The sequence below is a fragment of the Garra rufa genome, chromosome 7 (genome assembly GCF_049309525.1).
Source record: "Garra rufa chromosome 7, GarRuf1.0, whole genome shotgun sequence".
Taxonomy (NCBI): Eukaryota; Metazoa; Chordata; class Actinopteri; order Cypriniformes; family Cyprinidae; genus Garra; species Garra rufa.
The window spans coordinates 10,187,263-10,214,479 of NC_133367.1; the positions used below are offsets into that span (position 1 = coordinate 10,187,263).

The 27,217-nt window shown below is 36.2% G+C and overlaps 1 protein-coding gene across 1 annotated transcript in view; it reads left to right on the forward strand.

Moving 5' to 3' along the window:
* LOC141338845 (NACHT, LRR and PYD domains-containing protein 3-like) overlaps positions 1-24,052 on the forward strand; it is a 48,682-nt gene extending 24,630 nt beyond the window's left edge. The window contains exons 8-13 of the mRNA XM_073844461.1: positions 224-419; positions 504-2,304; positions 12,304-12,474; positions 14,826-14,999; positions 20,495-20,668; positions 23,965-24,052. Of these exons, the coding sequence (XP_073700562.1) occupies positions 224-419; positions 504-2,304; positions 12,304-12,474; positions 14,826-14,999; positions 20,495-20,668; positions 23,965-24,052 (2,604 nt within the window). The remainder of the gene's footprint in view (positions 1-223; positions 420-503; positions 2,305-12,303; positions 12,475-14,825; positions 15,000-20,494; positions 20,669-23,964) is intronic.
* Positions 24,053-27,217: the final 3,165 nt, after the last annotated feature.

Sequence of the window (27,217 nt, forward strand, 5' to 3'; positions counted from 1 at the left end):
ATATGTTATTGAATAAGAGTGCAAGAGAAATGTTATTTCTAACTCTTCTTGACCATTATTTTTTAAGAACCCATAAAATAATGTATTATTAATACTGACAGCTAATTAACATTTGTCTCAAACTGATTTTTTACAAACATTTTTAATTATTAAAAAATAGTAGTTTTTATCATATATGGATGAAGATTTTTTTTCTTTCATTTATTTTTTACTTGCTTTGTAGGATCTTGAGAGCATAATAATTACATTTCTAAAGAAAGAACTGGACAAGTTTAAGAAAATATTACAAAAAGAGGACGTGCAATATTTTGTGAAGGATTTTAATGAGAACAGATGCAGCATCAAAGAAGCAGTTCTTGATCTCACACTTTACTTCCTGAGAGAGATGAAGCAAGATGAAGCTGCTGATACTCTAGAAGGTAAAAGGCTACTGATCATCTGTCACTTATAAATGTAGGAGAGAAAATAAGATTAAAATATTCTGTATTTTTGTTTCTGTTTAGATGAGCTGCTCTTCATTCATCAGCTAAAATGTAGCCTAAAGAAGAAATATCAGTGTGTGATTGAAGGAATTGCAAAGCAAGGTGACTCTACACTTCTGAATAACATCTACACAGATCTCTATATCACTCAGGGTTGTAGTGAACAGGTCAATACTGAACATGAGGTAAGACAGATTGAAGTTGCTTCCAGACGTCATGAATCACAAGAAATACAGGTTGAATGCACAAATTTGTTTGAAGCACCTGAACAAGACAAGCAGATCAGATCTGTACTGACAAAAGGAGTTGCTGGCATCGGAAAATCAGTCTCTGTGCAAAAGTTTGTTCTGGATTGGGCCGAAGGAAAAGAAAATCAGGATATCAGCTTCATATTTCCTCTTCCATTCAGAGAGATGAACTTAAAGGAGAAAGAAAAACTAAGTTTGATGGACCTTATAACTCAGTTTTTCCCAGAGTCAAAAAAACTGAACCTTACAAGAAGGAACCAAAAAGTACTGTTCATTCTTGATGGACTGGATGAATGTCGACTTCCTGTAAACTTTAAGGATAATGAGACATGTTCTGATGTTTCATCACCAGTCTCTCTGGATGTTCTCCTGACAAACCTCATCAAGGGAAATCTGCTTCCTTCTGCTCTCATCTGGATCACCACCAGACCAGCAGCTGCCAGTAAGATTCCTCCTGACTGTATCGACCGGCTGACAGAGATACGAGGATTCAATGATGCACAAAAGGAGGAGTACTTCAGAAAAAGAATCACGGATGAGAATCTGGCCAAAAAAATCATTGATCATGTTAAACAATCAAAGAGTCTCTTTATCATGTGCCACATCCCAGTCTTCTGCTGGATTTCAGCCACTGTTCTCCAGAACATTTTAGAGGAGAAAAGAAATAATGATGTGAAAAACAATCAGGCTGATGATGCCTCCAAAACACTGCAGGAGTCGAATACTGAAGACACTCCCAAGACTCTGACACAAATGTACACACACTTTCTCAGATTTCAGATCCAGCAGAGCAGACGAAAGTATGATGGAGAATATACACCAGATGTTTCCTGGGATAAAGATGCCATCTTTTCACTGGGGAAACTGGCATTTCATCAGCTGGAAAGGAACAATGTGATCTTCTATGACAGAGATCTGGAAGCCTGTGGTATTGACATCTATAAGGCATCAGTGTATTCAGGCATGTGTACCCAGATCTTTAAGGAGGAAACTGGGATTGTTCTTGGTACCATGTACTGCTTTGTTCACTTGAGCATTCAAGAGTTTATTGCAGCTCTTTATGCACATTTAAACATAAAAAAGAAAAGTATATTTCTTTTCAAAAGTGAAACCATGATTGATTTGCTCAAGACTACAGTGGACAAGGCACTAGAGAGTGATAATGGACATCTGGATCTTTTTCTTCGATTCCTCCTTGGTTTGTCACTCCAGTCCAATCGGCGACTCTTACAGGGTCTGTTGACACAGCAAAATGACAATGACAAGAGCATAAAGGAAATTGTTTGGTACATCAAGCAGAAATTGGAAGCTAATCTGTCTCCAGAGAGATCCATCAATCTGTTCTACTGTCTGAATGAACTGAACGACCAAACTCTGGTGAAAGACATTCAGACCCACCTTAGCAAAGGAAGTCTCTCATCTGCTGATCTTTCACCTGCCCAGTGGTCTGCTTTGGCCTTTGTGTTGTTGACATCAGAGGAGGAGCTGGAGGAGTTTGAGCTTCAGAAATTCAAGAAATCAGACGAGTGTCTCATTAGATTATCAGCAGTCGTCAAAACCTCCAAAAGAGCTCTGTAAGTTAATCATTTTTTTGCTTTCATCTTTTATCTAGGGCTCCCATGCATCCTGGAAAACCTGAAAAATTATTCTTAAAAATAATTACTGATTTTCTTTAGTCCTGGAAAATGCGTGGGAAATTAGAGAAATATAGAATGTGTGCATAATTATTAGGCAGGAAAAAAAGTTGCATGTTTATTGCGAAAAAAGTAAGAATTAATGTTAAGAATTAGATATGAAACCATCAGGAACCATTTAGTCTCCAGTGCCACCATTTTCCAGAACTGCAACCTACCTGGAGTCTCTAGAAGTGCAATGTGTCAGGTTCTCAGAGACTTTCTCTTTTGAGTTTATCCTCCAGAATTTGGCAGTAAGTTTTGGGACTTCAATATTAGTCCATCTCCTGTCCTGAAATGTCTGTCTTGCAGAGATGGACCAAAATGAACTCTTAACCCTTGTGCGACCTTATGGACATTTTTTGTCCATTTCAGTTTTGTTTTTTGTTTTAAGTGTGTCTGTGTTAATGCCAACTGCATAAATCGTGGCTCAGGTGTGTATTTTTATTGAAATTTTAATATTTCACCCTCATTTCCTTCAAAAAATCTTACCCTCCGTACAAAAAATACTCACACTCAGGACCTTAAGGACAAAAATGTCCACATTGAAACCTATTAAAACTGCATTTTTTTAACCCAGGGCCATTTGACTATAAAATTATGCAATATTTGCTAATAGGCATTCATTCTATCGGAAAGGCTTCAAATTTAAAATTTTTACCATTTTTTACTAGATCGTGCCATTTTTTTCAAATTTGGCATATGAAAGAAATACTCACTTTTTTGTGTTTTCTGCTTATGCATATTATAGCCTATTATAGAGTCAATTGGAAAAATAATGCAGCTAAAATTGTGTGGGTATGTTGGTAAGGATGTCAGAGTGTGGTTTGCATGTGTTTACTGAAAATTTTATGGGTGTAATATGTTTGAAAGAAATGATATTGTACTGGCAATCAAAAATCCCACTCCATGTATATGAGTCTCACCTTTGGCAGGGTCATAGGGCCATGTGAAAACTAGGAATAAGGTCAAAGAAGGTTAATGAGCGTTGAAGACTTTTCTTTTTCACCCAAACACACATCTTATTCCTTGATTGCACTTTTTCATTTGTTATTGTTTTTGTACAGAGATAAAATGTGAGCTTGAATTTGATGTAGAAGTTCAGAAGCCCTTAAACAGATTGTTTTTGTTTTCACCACAAGAAAACGCTGATTGTGTAGTCTGGTAGATTTTACATTTTACATTTACATTTATTCATTTAGCAGACGCTTTTATCCAAAGCGACTTACAATTGGGAATACAACAAGTGATTCATCCTAAGGAGGCAGATCGACATAGGAAGTGCTCAAAAATACCATATGTCAGGCGTTGTTAGATGAGTACGGGCTAGAAAGGGAAGATCAGGAAAGAGAGGAGAAGATTTTTTTTATTTTATTTTTTTATTATTATTGAGTCAGTGTCGAAAAAGATGGGTTTTCAGCAGTCGCTTGAAGACAGTTATGGAGTCTGCGTTCCGGATAGGGGTGGGAAGATCATTCCACCAGGCAGGGACGTTGAAGGAGAATGTTTTGGAAAGTGATTTCGTGCCTCTCTGTGGTGGTACAATAAGGCGTCTTTCACTAGAGGATCTCAGACTTCTGGAGGGAGTGTAGATGCGTAGTAGTGAATGGAGGTAGGCAGGTGATGAGCCGGTGGCTGTCCTATAGGCCAGCATCAGTGTCTTGAATTTGATGCGAGCCGTAACCGGTGGCCAGTGCAGGGATATGAAAAGAGGTGTGACATGGGCCTTCTTGGGCTCATTGAAGACAAGCCGTGCTGCAGCATTCTGAATCATTTGTAGAGGCCTGATTGTACATGCTGGAAGACCAGCTAAAAGAGCATTGCAGTAGTCCAGCCTGGAAATGACCAGGGCCTGTACGAGGAGTTGTGCAGCATGCTCGGTTAGGAAGGGCCTGATCTTTCTGATGTTGTGCAATGCAAACCTGCAGGATCGAGCAGTTTTAGCTATGTGGTCTTTAAAAGTCAATTGGTCATCAAAGATTACACCAAGATTTCTGGCTGAAGTCGATGGGGTAATTGTTGATGAACCTAACTGGATGGAGAAGTCATGTTGTAAAGTTGGAGTGGCGGGAAAGACAAGGAGCTCAGTTTTAGCTAGATTGAGCTGAAGATGGTGTTCCTTCATCCATGCAGAGATATCCGCCAGACAGCCAGAGATCCTTGCAGCTACTGATGGATCATCTGGTTTGAAAGAAAGATAGAGCTGTGTGTCATCAGCATAGCAATGGTAGGAAAAGCCATGTGCCTGTATGATGGGGCCCAGAGATGTGGTATATATGGAGAAGAGGAGGGGTCCAAGAACTGATCCCTGAGGAACCCCAGTGACCAGTTGATGAGTTTTGGAAACCTCCCCTCCCCAGGCCACTCTGAAAGACCTGCCAGAGAGATAGGATTTGAACCAGCGAAGTGAAGTCCCTGTGATGCCCAACGATGAGAGGGTAGACAGAAGGATCTGGTGATTTACCGTGTCAAATGCTGCAGATAGGTCCAACAAGATGAGTACTGATGATTTGGAATCAGCTTCTGCAATCCGCAGGGCTTCAGTGACAGACAGTAGTGCCGTCTCAGTTGAATGGCCACTCCTGAACCCTGACTGGTTAGCATCCAATCGGTTGTTCTGTGAGAGAAATAAAGATAGCTTGTTGAAAATAGCTCATTCCAATGTTTTTGCTATGAACGGAAGGAGAGAGACAGGTCTATAGTTGTTTATGAGTGAAGTGTTAAGTGTAGGTTTTTTGAGCAGTGGGGTTATCCGGGCCTGCTTAAATGTAGTGGGGAAAGTGCCTGTGAGAAGAGATGTGTTGATGATGTGTGTGAGTGCTGGTAGGATTGTTGGGGAGATTGCTTGGATAAGGTGTGAGGGGATGGGGTCTAAAGGACATGTCGTCGGGTGGCTGGAGAGGAGAAGTTTGGTTACTTTTGCCTCAGAATGGGGATGGAAGGAGAAGGGGGGAGTTTCAGCCGTGGGTGGTCAGTTTTAGTTCCTGTATATGTGGAGCTGAGAACTTATTACTGATAGATGTAGTTTTGTCTGTAAAAAATGTGGCAAAATCATCAGCTGTTATAGAAGTGGTGGGAGGTGGTGGAGGGGGACAGAGCAGTGAATTAAAAGTTTTGAAAAGGTTGCGTGTGTCCGGAGCATTGTTGATCTTGTTGTGGAAGTATGAAGATTTGGCAGTATGGACTTGGGTAGAGAAAGCTGAAAGCAGAGGCTGATACATACTCAAGTCAGATGGATCCTTAGATTTGTGCCATTTTCTCTCAGCTGCCCTAAGTTTGGACCGATGCTCACGAAGAACATCGGATAGCCAAGGGTTGGAAGGAGCAGCCCGTGCTGGCCTGGAGGAGAGAGGGCATATTTCATCTAGGCAAGAAGTAAGAGTGGAACATAACGTGTCGGTTGCTGCATTAGTATCCAGGGATGTGAAGTGGGTAGGAGAGGGAAGAGAGGAAGATACTGAGGAAGAAAGATGGGAGGTTGAGAGAGAGCGTAGGTTTCGTCTAAAAGTAACAGGTAGGGGGGATGGGTGCACAAGTAGCAAGATGTAGGTTTAGTGTAATGAAGAAGTGGTCAGAGATGTGTAGGGGTTTGACCACAATGTCGTCTGAAGTACAATTTTGTGTGTAAATGAGATCAAGTTGGTTGCCGGATTTATGAGTGTATGCAGTGGTAGTGCGTTTTAGGTCAAATGAACCAAGGAGTGAATGGAAGTCTGCAGCATAGGGTTTGTCCAGATGAATGTTAAAATCTCCAAAGACTAGAAGTGGGCTGCCATCTTCTGGAAAAGAGGATAGCAGCCCATCCAGCTCTTCTAAGAAGATGCCAAGTTGACTAGGAGGGCGGTAAATGACCACAACATGGAGTTTGATAGGAGATGTTATAGTGATTGTATGAGATTCAAATGAGTTATAATTGCATAGAGGAGAATGGGTTGTGTATTTCCAGTTGTTGGAAATCAGAAGTCCCGTACCCCCACCCCTTCCAGTCTGACGAGGGGTGTGAGAGAATGAGAATTTATTAGATAGAGCGGCTGGGGTTACAGAGTCTTCTGGACGTATCCAGGTCTCAGTCAAACCTAGGATGCTCAGGTCAGATTGCAAAGAAAATGCCGAAATGAAGTCAGCTTTGTTGACGGCTGATTGACAGTTCCAAAGTCCAACCCTGAAAGAGAAAGGTTCAGTGGAAGAGGTGTCTATAGGACGCAGGTTAGAGAGATTGCGTCAGCGTGTGATGTTAGTGCGGTGTGTAGAGAGCACCGGAATGAGTTGGAAACACATGATAGAGAAGGACAGAAAGAAGAGTGATAAAAAGGGAAGGAGTACTTAAGTGCGTTGTCGGTGTCGTTGCTCGGATAAGTCGCGCAGGAAAAGTCGCAAGTCTTTACTCTTGTTGGTCTTCACGCGAGGAGGCTGAACGCTTCAGCTGATACAACACAGTTAAATACACCACCAATCAATACTTAGGTGATAGCAGCTGGGGACGCCCCCTGGGCTGAGTCAATCCCAAATAGATGGTACGCAAATGGGTCAGACCGAAACGAAAAACTAACACCCTTTGCACTTTAAGCGTGCTCAGGAAGGGAGCGATCTCACAAACAAAAGCTTCCCTTGGCCGAATGAGAGCAATCAAAACTACAGTTTACAACGAAATCACCAGGAAAACAAATAAACAGAAACGGATAAATTAAGTCTAGCAACAACTAAATCAAATAGAAACGAATAAGTCAAATAGTTTAGAAAACAAGGACGTGATTCTCTAGCAGCAACAAATGTAACAACTGCCTATTTAAACTACAGCATTTAAGTACTCACTTACGCGCTGTCGTCCTGTCCGTGCCTGAGGGCTAAAATTCACTTATTTTATACAAAGTTTGAGTGTTCGCACAGCCCAGACAGGTGTTCACAAAGCAAAACCTATACATATTTGGTGCTTGAGGGCTTGGTCATTTCATTGCTTGCAAGATGAAGAGACATTACTCAGCAGAGGAAGCTCTGGAGCTAGTGTTGCCCACTGACAGACAGCATTATGGAAAGAAACCAGCTTTTAAAGCATTACAATTCTGAAATTGAATTAATGTTTGGTAATTATGAATGGAAGAGATGCTGATGAAAAACAACAGTCAGTGAAAGTAGAAAAAATATATTAATATATAACATGTCTATGACAGTTCTTTGACATGGATATTTTTGTCCATTATGGCCCTGTTAGTTTAAAAAAAAAAATCTGACACTACATAAAAAATATAAATGCCTCAAAATTAATGTTGTTGTTCTTCATTGACACACCCAAGAAGCTAATAAGTAAAGAAAAAAAATTCTGCTTATCATTTAATATATGGAAATGAACTACTATTTTTCATTTTTTCATAAAAAACACCTGTGGCATTATGTAAACAAACCAGAATTTAAAGGGTTAAAATTCTGAAAATTAATGAATGTTTGGTATCTATGGATAGAACAGATGCTGGTTAAAAAATTGACATCAGTGAAAGTGGGAAAAAATATTAATAAATCATATTTGTATGGCAGTTTTTGGACATGGACATTTTTTGTCCATTTTGCACCTATGTGTAACTTTTTTTTTTTTTTTTTGAATGCACAAGGGTTAAAGCTTACTGCCAGATTCTGGAAAATATATTTTTGAAAGGTGCTGCAAGAGGATGTGGTGCTGGTCCTTTAAGAGCCACTCTCAACTCATCTGTTTTTTAAAGCCTATAAAAAAAAAAACAGTCTCCATGTTTTTCACAACACTTCAGAATGTTATTCTTATTAATTGAGTCATTTTTTAGTTTTTTTTGCCCAAGCAAAGTCTCTGAGAACCTGACACATTGCACTTCTGGAGACTCAAGGTAGGTTGCAGTTCTGGAAAAAGGTGGCACTGGAGACTAAATGGTTCGATGGTTTCATAACTAATTCTTCATCGTAAATCTTTGCAATTACCATGCATCTTTTCTCCTCCACCTATTTTTCTGACAATGCAGACGCAACAAGCGTTTTTCTGTCCGGTGGTCATGCCTTAACTTTGCAAATTCCAGTATTGCATTAGTATTGCATCCTTCTCATGGGCATTTAATAGTTTTTGATTTTTCAGTCTGAAGTAAATCTTTTTTTTGGCCCATTTTATCTGTAAAAGAAAATGTGCCTAATAATTCTGCACACCTGAATATGAGGAGTTTTTCACTTCCAGCCTTCATGGACAATTATATTTCACTTATAAATAATTAAATATGAAATGAATAGTAGTTATTCAATTCAATTCAATTCAAGTTTATTTGTGTAGCGCTTTTTACAATACAAATTGTTGCAGAGCAGCTGTACAAAAGTTTTAGGCTACTACAATATATTTAGTAGCTTATTAGTGGTGAATACTGTATGTTGAGTCGATGTACATATGATCTAAATCAATGTTAAAATCAGTAACTGTGTAATCAAAACAGATGATGAACACTAATTGCAATGGTTATGTGCTGTAATCAACTTGTAGGAAAATTATGTAGTGCTGTATGTTGTTTCAAGGCTGGCATCATCTGCGGTCATCTGAGGGTTGGCATCATCTCTTCTTCTGATCCAGGCTGAATCTTGTGTAAATCCTAGTTACCACGGGATGGAAATCCCGTGGCAGAGACAGAGAAACAAAGAAATAATTAGCGTAGCTGCTGTTCCAACTTCCGACCAAACAAAAATGATGTGTTTAGCCCAAGCTGAAGAATATTAATGTGCATTTGATCAGATGTAACTGAAATTACAACGTTATAAGATACATTATGTGAATGCTTGGCTAAAGAGATGAGTCTTTAATCTAGATTTAAACATAGAAAGTGTGTCTGAACCCCGAACGTTATCAGGAAGGCTATTCCAGAGTTTGGGAGTTTGGGAGTTATTAACATTGATCTGGTTTGGAATTGATCAAATGTGCTTGGAAAAAAAATATGACCACAATATCAGCGTGCCTAATAATTATGCACACAGTGTATACTATCATGAAAATCTTGTTAAATTATAAAATTTTAATTTTAAATTTATAAATTTTAATGTAGTGTTTTCAAGGTTTGAAAAATGTTTGGATTTTGGATGAAGTGCTTGAATATGCAGTTTCATCAATTTCATATTAATTCGCTTTCATATTAAATAGTTATTTTTTTGTTATGCTGATGGAACAGAGCAGCAGATAAAATATACCGGGAGCCTATTACTCACAAAATGTCTCGGGGCTGTTGTGTTTTTTAGTCGGGCTACCAAAATGTTTCACTGGGCTATTTTAAAGTAGAGGGCTCCTGTGGGTCCTTAAAACACCTCGATTTAGTTGTATCAAATTTAAGGCTATACAAAGTTTTAAATGTATTAATTAGTATAAGAAAAGGCTTAGATAGGTGCAGGGGCGGACTGGCCGTCTGGACGTTCTGGAGAATACCAGAACGGCCGCTGCAGCAGGACGGCCGTCGGCTGTTTTTTTTTCTTGCTTATAATTTACTGTTGTTCCATGTCAAGACCGATAGGTGGCAACAATGCACCTACAAGCCCATAGATGCACAAGCTCACTCGTCAATGCTTGTCACTCAACCGTTTACAAGTGAAGTGCAGATGGGAGAAAGAACAGGGATACTGCAGGTGTTGGCAGTACAAAAAAAAAAAGGAAAGAAAAGGGTGGGGCTGAGAAGGTGAGGAAAAAAAAAACCACGATATAAACATGCCGCAGCATTAACATGAAGGCAGAAGAAATATTTAATAAGTAATTAAACCGTTTTTGTGCACACTGCAAAAACTCCATCTAATCAAGTAAAAAAATCTTGTTTCCAGCTAAAAGTATTTGTAACCTTGTTACTTATATACTAAGTAAGAGTAGAAGGTGTTAGATTATTAATCTTAAATTGAGTAGCCTATATATGCCTTATTTTTTAGAATTCTTACCAAGTGTCATTTGTCTTCTTTCATTGGTAGATTATTTCACTTAATTTAAGAGGTTTTCGACTAAAATCAAGTATTTTAAGGGTTAGGTTAGTCGAAAGCTTCTTAAATTAAGTGAAATAATCTGCCAATGTAATAAGACAAATCACACTTGCTAAGAACTCTCAAAATGAGACAAATATACTCAAAATAAGATTAATAATATAACTGCTCTATAATTCTGCTCTTAATTCTGCTCTTGCTTAGTATATAAGTCTCAAAACAAGATCAAAAATACTTTTTAGCTGGAAACAAGATTTTTTGACTTGGTTAGATGAACAGTTTTTGCAGTGCCGTATGTTTGTGCACAAATTAATTAAGAGATTATTAAGTAATAAATATAGTTTAAGATTGCATGGAATAGATGGCGTAACACATAAACCCTGTTTTTTTCACCTGCATATTTTTCAGCAGAGAGACATTAAAAGGGTGCTGTTTATTTCTGTGAGTATTCTACACTTTGCTTTTAACACATCTTTTAGTCAACATCAGAGATAATGCTGTAATTTGGAAGGTAAAACATCATGGGTTAAGATTTAAGTATTTTGAGACCCGTGTCTGTTGCTGATTAGCTTTCATACACATCTGTTGATGTGGGCTGAGCCGAGTCAAAGTCCAGGGCTGTTTTTTAGTCCCAGTCCGCCACTGGATAGGTGATAGATTTCAGCGCTCCTACCACGCCACCTTGTGACAGAATGAATTTGCGGATTTTCAGCTGTTTAGTCAGATTATTACAAATATTGACCCATGTTTTTATGCAGCAAACACATTAGTGTTGTAAATGTGAAAGAAGGTATGTGCTTTCTAAAAACCTAAATAATTAACACAGTAATAATTATGTTTTAAATAAATATTATAAATTATATACTTGATTTATACCTTTTGAAGTTATAAAGGCTGAAATGCCATATATATCAGGGAAAACTGAATGTTTAGTGATTAGTGGAGAAGGGGTAGGTTTTAATAAGCTTATGCTTCATCCTACTCCTTTTTGGACATGTTGGTTTTATGTTATTATTATAAATTGTTTGTTTTTTATTTTTATTTTTTTTATTTTACTTGGTAATATTGTTATTTGTTTTATGTTTATGTTCGAAAAAAAAAAAAAAAAAAATTATAGTTGAGAGAAAAAAAAGAAAAAAAAAGTCCGGTTTCTAATATCTCACATCTTCATTAAAAGTAATATTATAAATATTAAGTTTAAATGGTTGTAATGTTGGAGAGAACAGCGAACCTGTCACTGCATCAGCAGTCTGTGAAAAGTTTTGTAAAGAAATGAAACCAATTAAACGTCATTTTTAGCAACTCTCTGCGATACCAATATCGCGTATACTGTTATCACGATAACGATAATTATTCGATATATCGTGCAGCCCTACTGAACGGAGTGCACACGCACAGGGCGGAATATTAAGATGCGTTTCACACCGCTCCTCTTCACTCACATGCTCTGGTTAGTAGCAGAAAGTGCTTTGTTCAGGGATTCTGAGGTTTGACATTTGAGAAAAGTATTTTAAATGATGATGGTTAATCCATCAAATGTCCACTCAGATGTGTGCAGTAAATGTCAACAGATAATCAGCTACCTATTGATTGTGATTCATTTTAATGTTTAATTCCAGCCTTTCTGTAGTACCAGTAGTACCAAATACTGGGTCAGTGTGGTAACCGCTGATAGGCAGCTGCTTTCCAACAATTTTGTGCATATTTTTGTGAGCACACTGTAAAGAGAATTGTGTTTTTACATCATGTTTTACAGCCAGTGTTGAGCACATGATCGGAATGATTGTTTAATCAGAATTCACTTAGTAATGCTTTTCCTTGAAACCATGGAACTAACACTTTTAAATGTATATTTCATTGTAATTAAATCTGTAGATTAACTGTTATTATTTATTATTTGTATTTAGCAAATTTATTTAATCTAATGATTCTGTAATCTTATTTCCGTCGTAGGTTAAATGATTGTGGCTTAACAGACAAAAGCTGTTCAGCTCTGGCTACAGTTCTTGGATCAGATACCAGTCTGAAAGAGCTGAACATGAGCAATAATAATCTGCAGGATTCAGGAGTGAAGCTGCTCTGCACTGGACTGGAAAATATGAATTGTCATTTGGAGATACTGAGGTAAGTTGTGTGACAATAGACCAAAATTGAGCTCAACAAAAACATAAGGTGAAAACCAGACTTGGATAATGAACAAGTCTGTATGTTGTGCATAGAGATACTTTTTATATATACACCTGCCATGGTGCTCTTTTTCTAATTTGGTTTGTGATGTGTGTGTGTGCATCGAGGCTTAACTCCTCCATCCATAATACAGAGGAGAATTGTAAATGCATGACCATGTAAAGACAGAAATGACATACTTTTGTGTAAATAAGATAAATAACATAGGGCTATTTGATGTGATCAAGGAGAGAGACACTGCAGGCAAAAAAAAGTTTTCGTGCACCTGTCAAAATAAGTCTTTATTTTGAAGCACTTTTTTCTTCTACACTGAGCCATAAATCTCCACTTCAGTAACACTTACACACACTAGATTTTACAGTTTTATTCCTGTCTATATCCTGAAGGTTTTTACAGAGGGATTTGTTCATATAATTTGTTGGATTTTATACCATTTATTTCCCAAATAAAAACATTTTTTTAAATGTGGCGTGAGAAAATTAGACACATTTGACTCTAATATGTCACTGATTTCATCCAGTGCTTAGATTTTTGTACTAGAAATGTATTCAAATTAGCCCATATTGTATTAAATATTAAACATTTTAGAAGACTTGCAATACAAAAAATGTTTGCAATTATCAATGTATTCAATCAACTTGATGAGGTGAAGTGAGGTGATAACTATTAGTTGTTTTTTTCCCCCAATTCATCTGCAGTGTCTCATTTTAATAAAGGAATAAGGTATAGACCTGTTCTATAGGAAAGGTAACCTTACACACTGTCACGGCCGTTTCATACTGAGTGCGATGCGAAAAAGCGAGGCAACTTTCCAACGAGTGGTGCTTTCAATTTGACCACTTTCTGCTAATGCAATGCATTTGTCCTCAGATATGTCTATCGTATATGGATTTAACATCATCTGCTGCTCAATATACAGCATTAAACTGAGATAAATAAAGTTTGGTTCCACAGCAGAAACACAAACTATCTATAATGATTAATAATACATCTTAAAATATAATAGAAGCACAATTAGCATCAAGCTAAATTTGAAAATGTTTTTAAGTTTTGTTTTTTTTTTGGCTTAAAAACTTATTTAAAATATCATCATGTTCTTGTGATAACATTTGAGAGGTTCCTTGTGAATGATTGCGTCTGGTGTGAATAGCTCCATAGGGATCTATTGTTTCAATTCAAAAGGGTCATTGTGCCAAATGTTTGCATTCAGTGTGAAAAGGTGGTCTCAGTTTGTTCTGTTTCTTCATGTCATTCCAGACAGACTGATGATGATGAGATCAGATCTCTGTGTGGAGCACTGGCTGTTGTCAGACTCCTTGTGCCAGAGGCGGACAGTAGTGAAGTATTTTTGATTTACTCAAGTAAATTTAAAAAGTATCTGTAGTAAGCTTTTTCTTTGGAAAACTTTACTTCACTACATTCCAAAGCATAGTTTTACTTTTATACTTTTTATTGCACTATATTTCGTAAATAAAAGTTGTTGTTAGTTTTACCCTTAATACTTAAGAACATTAAAAATGTAGTACTTACTTGTACTCAAGTAAATATTTAAATTACTTTTACTTGAGTAAAAGTAGGAAAGTAATAGATTTCTAAAGTAATTAAGTATTAAATTATATTTAATAGGAAAAATAGTGCAGCAAATAGTACAATATTATGCTTTGGAATATTTTGAAGTAAAGTTTTCTAAAGAAATACACTCTAATAAAGTACAGAAACGTGAAAAGTACTTCTATAGCAGTACTTTTACTTCACTACTGTCCGCCTCTGCCTTGTGCAAACAAAAATCTCACTGGATTATTACAATTAATGGCAACGTGAATGTTAACTGTAATGTAAACTGATATTTCCTACTGACACACTACAGCAAAAGATAGAAATAACAGACTTTAAACAATTTTTTATCTGGTGGAAATACTAGTGGCATAAGACATTTGCACAGTACTATACAGAACAAAAATGTATTAAATTGAACACCTGAAATGTAACTTTTCTTTATTTTCAGTAAAATCAGTCACTTTTGACCATAAAGACCACAAGTGTACCTCACAAATTAGGAGCATCAGAAGGTTCAATCTTAAAAGTGACTGTAAGCTGGGCATACTAAAGTGAACTGATATCTAACACTTTAATTTAATGTTCATTTGTCAGATTTTGCTTTACAACTAAGTTTAAGTTCATTTGAATAAGGAATAAAATATAATTATGTTTAAGGATTTACATAGTTTAGGTCATTTCTAGAATAACTGATTAATCATCTGAATGTGACATTTTTATTCTGGTTCTAGGCTTTCAAACTGCAGTATCACTGAAGATGGTTATAAAGCTCTGGCTTCAGCTCTGAGATCAAACCCTTCACACCTGATAGAGCTGGATCTCACAGGAAATGATCCTGGACAAACAGGAGTGAAGGAGCTCAATCATTTTCTACAGGATCCAAACTGTCAACTCAAGACACTGAGGTGAGACCTGATCAAATAATGGTACATAAATTAATGGGTAATTTATGTTTTTAGCAATATAATAATCTGGACAATGTGTTTCATCAGAATGATCGTATCAGATGCTGTGGGTTTTGTTGAACTGATGATCAAAGTCTGCTTTATTGTCAGTTCTGCCACATCTACAGCACATACATACAGAGAATTAAAAATGTGTTACTCGCAGACCCTTGGTGCAAAAACATTCAGTTTCACAAGCCAGTTTACAGTTTTTCTCAGTTGCTTAAACACAATTTCTGAAACCTTGCTCCATTTTCTGAAACCATTAAACACAAAACCTCATCTTCAAGCACCATTTACAAAACATCTTACTCCTCTTGCAAAATGGAACTTTTTGCCTCAAAACTGTTTTACCTGTGTTCAAAATCAAGCACTGCTCTCAAATCATAAACAACCTGAACTGGCTTATATTGGTTGTGTCACATCATTTGAAAAAGTTAACATCAATTTTGAGTGGTTGTGTTTAACCAATGACATTAGTTCTCTATTTGTATTTGATTGTTGCCACTTGTGTTTACCAGTATGGATGATATGTGTATTAGAGTGCATAATGTGTTTTGAGAATGAGAATGTGTTTAGAGTTTTGCTGAAAAGTCTAAAGGTGCGTTCATACCGGACGCGAATGAAGCGGCAAGCGCGAGTGATTTACATGTTAAGTCAATGCAAAGACGCGAATAGCTATGGAACGCACTTGGGGACAATACATATTATATGAAACGCGTGAAATTTGGACGCATTGACACGCACAGTTTTTACGCGTCTTTTTGGTCCATGTAAACACGAACGCTTTGAACGTCTGTACGCGAAGTTTTTTGTCATGTTATTTAATGACACGATCGTTTGTATCGCCTTAACGCAACATTTTTGACCGTGTGTTTCTAGACGAATGTTTTCGTCGTATAAACACGACATTTTTGAATGAGTAATATTTCTGAGTCTAATTTGATTTGCGACATCTTAATTTTTCTGTTTTAGTTGAACTGGTGATAATTTAGGGTCAATGATTAAATACATTCAATGACTGCATGAATCCATAATTAAAATTATATTCTTTTGTAACGTTAAAGGAATCCAGTAGGCAGGCCCGGTTCTACAGGGGTGCTTGAGGGTGCTAAGCACTCTCAAACGAAATCAATAGCACCCTCAGTTACATCTGTAATAAATGGCATTTTATTGCAGATTTAGACCAATCCAGTGCGTTATGGTTTGCGCTCTGGAGGTCTATTTCTATTATGTTTTTGCTGAGTTAAGCAATGTAGCCAACCACGCACATATCTGTTGATTTCTCGAATCAGAGGCGTTATCCACTCATCGTTCAAATCGCCGGAGTTTTTGTTGAGGTAATGTTATTGTGTTAAGCACGAATCATCTCATTATAACAACAAAGACGTGGTGTAAATAAGAGAGATTCGAACTTCATTGTTTGTAGTCTATCTTTGTGAGATCGCACTAAGCATAACATCTGAGACTTGAGTCAGGGCAAGAAAAAAAAGATTAATTTTTCTGCTGTAAGCATTAAAACAAGCAGTCAATTAAACTCTTAAAAAATAAAGATGCGTTATTATGCCATAGAAGAACCTTTTTGTCTAAATGGTTCCATAAAGAACCTTAAACATCTGAAGAACCTTTTCACAAAAGGTTCTTTGTGGCAAATAAGGTTCTTCAGATTATAAAAAGGTAAGAATGGTTATTTAAAGAACCTTTGACTGAATGGAACCAAAAATGGTTCTTCTATGGCATCGCTTAAAGAACCTTTTGAAGCACCTTTATTTTTAAGAGTGTAGAGCCGCTGCATTTCAGCCTCGGCCGACGGGCACGACTTTTTTTTACACCTCTAGGGCTGGGCTTCGGGCCAGTTTTCACATCAGTTCAGAGGCGGGCGGGCATTGGTTTTATCTCTTTTAGGCTTCTCCTTATTTTTATATTTTAGACATCCATCAATTATGGTGAAGAAAAAAAATGCCGCGCTACTGGAAACAACAGGAGACTTTAGTTTCGCTTTCATTTTGGAGACTGGCTCTGGCAGCACAGCTGGAAGAGATCTTCAAGCGCACACAATATGCTAAAACTTGCCACAAATATAAATAAATAACAATGAATGTGTCTGTGTGTGTGGGGGGGGGGGTATTTATTTATAAACTAGTGTATTCTGAGTCAGTAGCAAAGATCCTGACTCGCCATATTTCCCCTCTGATTAATATAACCCTACATGTGGAAAAAGTGCATGGGAGAAATGATTTGACTTAAAATTCATTTTAATTCATAAAAGTTACATTTAGGGTAAGGTTAGGGGTAGCTCTAGGTCTTTAATATTTCAATAAGTTGCCACGATTTTAATACTGTTTTATAAATATAATGATTTACTGTCGGTTATATTGCAGGATGTTTAATGCACAACAATACTGAGGAGGAAATAGTAACGTCACTATTTATAAGTATAGCATCTAAATGTCTACTGAATCCACAACTATTGCTATTTACACTTGGACTTGGACTGGCTGCCCCACAGTTTACGTTTTATGGTCCGCCTGCTGTAGTGATTCTGTAATGTTTATGTGTCGTATGATTGTGTCTGGGTTTAAATGTTGAATAAAGATTTGTAAATCATCATACGCTAATGGTGCTTTGTTTTCTGCTTTTGGATTTGCCTGATTGTTATAATATAATTGTTAAATTTGTGATTGTTACAATATATTGTTGTTATTATATTATTTTTATCTGACATATACAGCTATATTATTGCTATATGTTATTATAATAAATTCACCCCTTTCACGTTACCGGAGACAAAAAAAACCCCCTGCATGAGTACAAACGGGATGAGATGCCACAGCATGACACAGCACTGACATCACAACCAACGTATAAATGCATCACTGACTCTAAAGTTTTACGCTTTCTTATGTACATACCAACGTCTTATTCACGAACAAATGTTACGTGTGACGTTTGCATAGGTATTTGCTTACCTAACAGCACATCATCCTTCACGAAAAGAAATGTCGTCTGATGTTTATATATGTATACAGCAACGTGCCATTGCATCACAAATGCAAATGAAATCCTAAATAGAGCAACGCTATTGGCTGTTGAGCGGTCTGACGTGACACCCGAACATATACTTCGTATTAACGCGTACAAACTGTGCGTGTTAATGAGTCCAAATTTTACGCGTTGTATAAAATAGGTATTTTCCCCAACGGCGTTCCATAAATGGCCATCCTGCGGCGCGAAACGCGCAAATGAGGCGGCGCGCATTGAGCGTTTCAAGCGATTGCCGCGCCATTCGCGCGAATCGTGCGAAACGCGCGAGTTCAAAAATCTGAACTTTGGCGAAAATCCGCGCCGCGTTAACCAGTCAGGAGCTTGCTCTAGTAGTGACGGAGGCAGAAATCCGAAACAACAATGGCGGACAAAATCACCGTTGCTGTCTGTGGTTCCTCGGAGCTGTACGATACATCTTTGGACTTTTGTAGAAACAGGAATAAAAGGGATCTTGCTAGGATTAAAGTGAGTGAAGAGGTTGGACAATCTGGTTAGTTTTAAAAAACGCTCTTTACTCAATTTGACCTACATATACATACATATTGAGACTACAAGCAAGCTAAAGCTGACAAATTGAGCTCATTCACCTATTTTACAACTATTTTCCTGCTGACGAGTGGCAGAAGCCCCTCCATTGATGCGAATTCGCGTCTGTTGTTAAGAAAATGTCACGCGCGAATGACGCGAATGGCGCGAGTAAACTCAAATGTTCAAGCGTTCAACTACGCGCGAATAGCGCGTTTTTTCCGCGCAAGTCGCGTCCGGTGTGAACGCACCATAAGTGTGATCTGAAAATTGTGTTTTAACATGTGAAATGGTTTAATGTATTGACAATAGACTGTGCAAATAGCTAAATCAGGTCAGGCAACTGAGAACTTTGTTCAGCCAATGGGTTTTAGTGTTTTAGCAATTGATAAAAACTGTAATTGCACACTCTGTATATGTAAACTGAACAGATTTCATTTTCAAATATTTATGTATTTGTGTATTTAAATGTTTAAAGTTTTGCAGTTACTAGATCTCGTTTTAGAATTTTTTTTTTTTTTTTGTATTGAATGTATTTGTAATGCAATGGACCTTTAAATCAGAACTAAATTAATATTGCTTGCTTCATCTTCTCATCCGCAGGTTTGGGTCCTGCTGCAAATGAAGGCTGTCAGTATGTGACTGGAATTGTGGGTAAAAACCCGTTACTCCTGAGAGAGCTGGATATGAGGAAACAAGAACTAGGAGACACACGAGTGAATCAGATCTCTGCTCTACTGGAGGATAAACACTGTCAACTCAACAAACTGATGTGAGTATTGCTGCTTTAGTTCGTTAAAAGTAAATCTTACATTACTTTTAATAGTACTGCTATTGTAGTTGATAATATTTCCTCATTAGTTTGAGTCAGAGCAGTTTTTCTCAGCATTACAAAGAGCCGCTAATGTGAAGATCCTGCTATTTCTTGCTGGATCGGGTGTAATGGTCAGACAGGGCTGATCTAAATCCTGTATTGTGTGAACTGTTCTGTCTTACTGTTAAGCCACACAAAAGGCATACAAACACAATGTTCCAAGTTTTCTGAAGCTATTCGAGCTTAATGTGAGACACAGATGAATATTTAAGGCCTTACAATAAAGTTAATGTAAACTCTTTTCTCTGCTGCGTCTGTAAGTCATTCTCTGTTCAATTCGAACTCTGATCACGTTCAGTTACAACAGTCAGCTTGATAAAACTCTCTCCAAGATCAATCAGTGTTCCCATTATTATACTTTATTTGTAGATAAATGTCCATGATTTTACATATATATGGCTGTTTTTGTTGTTGTTTCTAAATCATGTTTCCAGATGTCTGTTAGAACAAAACACAGCTAGCAAAGACTATAAATATACATTTTTAAGATGCACATTAACTGCATACCTTTATAACTTTTGTGTAGTTTGTAGTATATTTAATGAACAATGTGTAGTCTTTCTCCATGTTACCTGCACACAGATATCAGCATTTATTTGTCAAAAAAAGTTTGCAAGACACATTGGTTTGTTTCATATCATTAATATTTCATGATTTTTCTTGTTTATTAGTGACTGTATAGCATTTGCTGAAGATCATCAAAGATCTGAGTCATTGTTCTTTCTCTTTCTGTCTGTCTTTATGCAGTATTACAGAGAAACAGTGTCTCATCCTGACTTAATTGTGAAATATCATAAAATTAAGTATTGACACTTTAATTCAAAGCAACTTACAATTTAGGAATACAAGAAACAAATCATCATAAAGAGGCAAATAAACAGAGGAGGTGCTAGTAATACAAAGTTTGAGGCGTTATTCAGTTTAGTATGAGCTAGAACAGAGAGGAATAAGGAAAAGTGAAATTAATATTGTTTTTTTTTATGATCTTTCTTCTTTCTCATTCTGTCTTCAGTCTGTGTGAATGCAGTATTACAGAGAAACAGTGTCTCATAATGACTTCAGCTCTGAAATTAAACCCATCACACCTGAGAGAACTGAACCTGAGCAGGAATCAAATAACAAACACAGGAGTGAATGACTTATGTGACGTACTGAAGGATTCACACTGTAAACTGCAGAGATTGAGGTCAGTAACATTCACATACAAGAATCAAAATGATGAAAAGCACCTCAACAGTTTAAACCTAAACACTTTATTTCCCAAATAAAAACTTTTTTTTTTTAAATGAGACACGTTTGACTCTAATATGTCACTGACTTCAACTTTCTAACGAGTGGTGCTTTCAATTTGATCACTTTCTGCTAATGCAATGCATTTGTCCTCAGATATGTCTATCGAAATATGGATTTAACATCATCTGCTGCTCAATATACAGCATTAAACTGAGATAAATAAAGTTTGGTTCCACACCAGAATCACAAACTATCTATAATGATTAATAATACATCTTAAAATATAATAGAAGCACAATTAGCATCAAGCTAAATTTGAAAATGTTTTTAAGTTGTTCTTTTTTGGCTTAAAAACTCATTTAAACCATCATCATGTTCTTGTGATAACATTTGAGAGGTTCCTTGTGAATGATTGTGTCTGGTGTTAATAGCTCCATAGGGATCTGTTGTTTCAATTCAAAAGGGTCATTGTGCCAAATGTTTGAATTCAGTGTGAAGGCCTTTAGTCAGTCGGTCTCAGTTTGTTCTGTTTCTTCATGTCATTTCAGACCATAGGTCACGTTAACAGAAAATTTTACGTCATTGACGGAATGTTTTAATCAGTGACGGAAAAATCTGAAGGCTGTCCGTCACTTTGACGGAATACACCACACAGAGGGTGATCTATTGTAATTTGTAACTGTAGTTCCCACCCCTGTCCAGTTGGTGGCAAATGCGCTTTAGTGTTCACGTTTTTAATGTCTATAAAAAATAATATACACCTTTTTAAAATTGAATATTTTGTTGAAGTCATGTTATTTGGTGCTTTAATAAACAAAATCTGGGTTGTTTTATGGTTTGGTACTTGTACGTCTTACATTAACAAAATATAACACGGTATATCATAATTCAGTCTCATTTAATGCTCCTTATGATGGTTAAATGTGCTCTGATTATCTGTAGTGATTAAACTATTGTTTGAAACAAGACATGGTGTGTAGTAATGATTATTGAGATTCACATCCGTCCACCTTCCATGCCGCTTACTTCGCGACGTGCAGAAGCGGTACCGGAGTGAAGAGGTTAGGAGAACGTTCTGGGAACCATCAGAGAACTTTTATGGAACCTTCTAGGAACATAAATAGAACGTTCCCTATTGGTTATCAAGGAAAATTTTCTTTACGTAACTAGAGTGTTCCCTTTAGGTTAGGGGAACGTTCTTGGAACCTACTGGGAACATTCCGGGAATGTTCCTAGAATCAGCCCGATTCCGCTGGCTACCTGGGAAACAGCATATACCTAAAGACCGATTGGGATTTAAGAAATATTAGTCTATAAAAATAAGAATCTATTCAAATCGAGAAATTGATTTTTTTACCCAGCCCTAGCATGTTTTGTTGTTTTGTCACTGCTGAGAGTGGTATTGAACACGAAAACTAACGCAGTTTTTGTTCACCTGTTCTCTTCATAAATAAATGCAAAAACCTATACAGTATGCTTGCATTGTAGGTTCATTATTAAAAATGAAAATTTGAAAAAAAAATAAAAGCAATTGAATATATTATTATAATATGAAAATTCAAATGACGGGTAATAATAGATTTATGACGGAATTTTTATGGCCCTGTCCGTCAAAATGACAGACAACGAAAAAGTCTAACGCAACCTCTGTTCCAGATGGACTGATGAGGATGAGATCAGATCTCTGTGTGGAGCACTGGCTGTTGTCAGACTCCTTGTGCCAGAGGCGGACAGTAGTGAAGTATTTTTGATTTACTCAAGTAAATTTAAAAAGTACCTGTAGTAAGCTTTTTCTTTGGAAAACTATTTCGTAAATAAAAGTTGTTGTTAGTTTTACCCTTAATACTTAAGAACATTAAAAATGTAGTACTAACTTGTACTCAAGTAAATATTTAAATTACTTTTACTTGAGTAAAAGTAGGAAAGTAATAGATTTCTAATGTAATTAACAATTAAACTATATTTAATATGAAAAACAGTGCAGCAAATAGTACAATATTATGCTTTGGAATATTTTGAATAAAGTTTTCTAAAGAAAAACACTCTAATAAAGTACAGAAACGTGAAGAGTACTTCTATAGCAGAGTACTTTTACTTTACTACTGTCTGCCTTGTGCACACAAAAATCTCACTGGTTTATTATTAAAATTAATGGCAACATGAATGTTAACTGTAATGTAAACTGATATTTCCTCCTGACACACTACAGCAAAATATGTCTTTAAACCATTTTTTATCTGGTGAAAATACTAGTGGCATAAGACATTTGCACATAGTTTAGGTCATTTCTAGAATAACTGATTAATCATCTGAATGTGACATTTTCATTCTGGTTCTAGGCTTTCAAACTGCAGTATCACTGAAGAAGGTTATAAAGTTCTGTCTTCAGCTCTGAGATCAAACCCTTCACACCTGATAGAGCTGGATCTCACAGGAAATGATCCTGGACAATCAGGAGTGAAGGAGCTCAATCATTTACTACAGGATCCAAACTGTCAACTCAAGACACTGAGGTGAGACCTGATCAAATAATGGTACAGAAATTAATGGGTAATTTATTTATGTTTTTAGCTATACAATACTGGACAATGTTTCATCTGAATGATCATAGCAGATGCTGTGGGTTTTGTTGAACTGATGATCAAAGTCAAAGTCTGCTTTATTGTCAATTCTGCCACATTTACAGCTCATACATACAGAGAATTAAAAATGTGTTACTCGCAGACCCTTGGTGCAAAAACATTCAGATTCACAAGCTAGTTTTCTCTGAGCTGATGTTTCTCACTCCTTCTGAAAGAACTTGAGGCCTTTACAGTTTTTCTCAATTGCTAAAACACAATTTCTGAAACCTTGCTCCATTTTCTGAAACCATTAAACACAAAACCTCATCTTCAAGCACCATTTACAAAACCTCTTACTCCTCTTGCAAAATGGAACTTTTTGCCTCAAAACAGTTTTACCTGTGTTCAAAATCAAGCACTGCTCTCAAATCATAAACAAAGTGAGTAAAATGATATACACTATCAAGCAGTCAGTAAACCATAAAACAAAAAACAGAAAAGACATTATTCAAAACATATATAGTTCTCAGGGAGAAGTAAATTTTTAATCTCAAAGTTCAGGCCCATACAAATTGTTCATTGGGCAGTATACAGCCTACAATGCACTGTACTACAGTATACAAGAGACAAAAATCCAAGGAGTAAACATGTGATCAATGTGCTTCCTCTTGTGTTTTGGCTGAGTCAGGCCAGAGCACTATGCCAACATCACAAGCAATATTGTCCTTCCTGAGGAACGGGGGAAGAAGCCTCTTGTGTGCTGTATCCAGCCCTGACATGATTCCTCACCTATACAAATACAATCTTTCTTGCCCTCCTCCTCTTCCTCTTCCATCTCCTCTTCCTCTTTCTTGCCCTCTTCCTCCTTTTTCTTGCCCTTCTCCTCCTCTTCCTCGTCACCCACCTCGCATAAGTACTCGTCCTCTCACATTGTTTCTTCTATCCATTCTCAGACGTTCTCCTTCCCATCTTCAACAATCTGTTACAACCTGAACTGGCTTATATTGGTTGTGTCACATCATTTGAAAAAGTTAACATCAATTTTGAGTGGTTGTGTTTAACCAATGACATTAGTTCTCTATTTGTATTTGATTGTTGCCACTTGTGTTTACCAGTATGGATGATATGTGTATTAGAGTGCATAATGTGTTTTCAGAATGAGAATGTGTTTAGAGTTTTGCTGAAAAGTCTAAGTGTGATCTGAAAATTGTGTTTTAACATGTGAAATGGTTTAATGTATTGACAACAGACTGTGCAATTAGCTAAATGAGGTCAGGCAACTGAGAACTTTGTTCAGCCAATGGGTTTTAGTGTTTTAGCAATTGAGAAAAACTGTGATTGCACACTCTGTATATGTAAACTGAACAGATTTCATTTTCAAATATTTATGTATTTGTGTATTTAAATGTTTAAAGAAAAGTTTTGCAGTTACTAGATCTTGTTTTAGAGTTAAAAAAAAAAAAATTGCATTGCATGTATTTGTAATACAATGGAACTAAATTAATATTGCTTGCTTCATCTTCTCTTCTGCAGGTTTTTGGGTCCTGCTGCAGATGAAGGCTGTCAGTATGTGACTGGAATTGTGGGTAAAAACCCGTTACTCCTGAGAGAGCTGAATCTGAGTCGACGTAAACTAGGAGACACACGAGTGAATCAGATCTCTGCTCTACTGGAGGATAAACACTGTCAACTCAACACACTGATGTGAGTATTGCTGCTTTATTTCAAATCTTACATTACTTTTAATAGTACTGTTATTGTAGTTGATCATATTTCCTCATTAGTTTGAGTCAGAGCAGTTTTTCTCAGCATCACAAAGAGCCACTAATGTGAAGATCCTACTATTTGTTGCTGGATCGGGTGTAATGGTCAGACAGGGCTGATCTAAATCCAGTATTGTTTGAACTGTTCTGTCTTACTGTTAAGCCACACAAAAGCATACAAACACAATGTTCCAAGTTTTCTGAAGCTATTAGAACTTAATGTGAGACACAGATGAATATTTAAGGCCTTACAATAAAGTTAATGTAAACTCTTTTCTCTGCTGCGTCTGTAAGTCATTCTCTGTTCAATTCAAACTCTGATCGCGTTCAGTTACAACAGTCAGCTTGATAAAACTCTCTCCAAGATCAATCAGTGTTCCCATTATTACACTTTATTTGTAGATAAATGTCTATGATTTTACATATATATGGCTGTTTTTGTTGTTGTTTCTAAATCATGTTTCCAGATGTCTGTTAGAACAAAACACAGCTAGCAAAGACTATACATATACATTTTTAAGATGCACATTAACTGAAATTGTTAAAAGAAAAGGCTTAATAAACTGTTACTTTTTAATGTGAAGAGTTGCCTGCTGTGACTCTGTGTTGCTTCAAGCGTATCATTTTGCACATCAGATGCGAATACTGTAAACGTTTAGTGCTGCACTGTATTTGTTTTGTTCTGTCTATCATATGTTGCTGCCTCATTATAAAAAGAATTTTCAATTTTATAGTATTTATATTTATGTAGAAATATATTGTTTTTCATAAATGCCTTTTATAGTAACATTAGAGTAACATTTTACCAGTTTTTGTGCTGCACTTTTATTTGTTCCCCACAAAATGTTTTTTTTTTTCACAAAATGTTTGGATTTATAAAATTATTGATATTGTGTATTTTTTATATTATATATACATCTTTATTATTATTATTATTATTATTATTATTATTATTATTATTATTATTATTTAATGGAGCACTCTGTGTTTAGTAAGTTGTAGTTTTTTTTGTTTTGTTTTGACAACTTTGTTTTCATAACTGCTTTTAATTTAGAGTTTGTGTTCGACAAAATATAAAATGTCTAATTTTGGTGCAGCATATACTGTAAATTGAGCATTTTAAGAATCAGTGATCAGTATCTGCCTCAAATGTCCTGATCAGTGCAGCACTAAAGCAAATCAACTGCCTTTTCAAAACTTATTTGAATGTCTGCAGTTTAAGGAAATATGTTTATTCACTAAATAAACACATGTGCAAAGTATAATATTTTATAAGCAAACTGTCTTTGTTGTTGACTTGTAATTGTTTAGTCTACAGTATGTTTGAACATTGATCTGTGAGAATAAAGTGATTTATGACAATAGTAGACAGTATAAATTTCATTAGTTAACATTAGCTATTAAATATATTTTGACAGCATTTATTAATCTGTTCATGTTAGTTTATATAATAAATCATTGTTTATGTCACAGTGTATTTACTAATTAACAGACAAATTTTGAATTTTAAACTATTAGTAAATGTTGAAACTTACGTTAACGTTATTAAATGCTAGTTGTTCATCATTAGCAGGGCCGTGCAGAGACCTTTAAAGGGGCAGGTGCTCAAAGTATAAAAAGGGCATCTGAAAGAAGGCATTAAAGAGCCCCTTTGCGTCCATCACATCATTGTAGGCATCCAGTTACTTATGTAACAAGTAACAATGTCATTAATAAGACAAATTATGCATTATTTGAAGTTTTAATTGCGTTTCAGGACTCAAACAACAGAATAATATTTTTTTTTTCACTATAAAAGGGGCTCCATAAATAGGGCTGTGCTCAAAACATCAGCGCAGCAATAGTGTACTGTATATTGTGACACATTCCTTGCTGATATGTGACCATGACCACAAAACCAGTCATAAGTGTATTTAGTTTTTTCAAAATTGAGTAAATAAGCTTTTCATTGATGTATGGTTTGTTATAGGACAATGTTTGTCTGTGATACAACTATTTGAAAACCTGGAAGCTGAGGGTGCAAAACAATCTAAATATTGAGAAAATCGCCTTAAAAGTTGTCCAAATGAAGTTCTCAGCAATGCATATTACTAGTTTATGGTATATTTATGGTAGGAAATTTAAAAAATATCTTCATGGAACATGACCTTTACTTAATATCCTAATGATTTTTGCCAT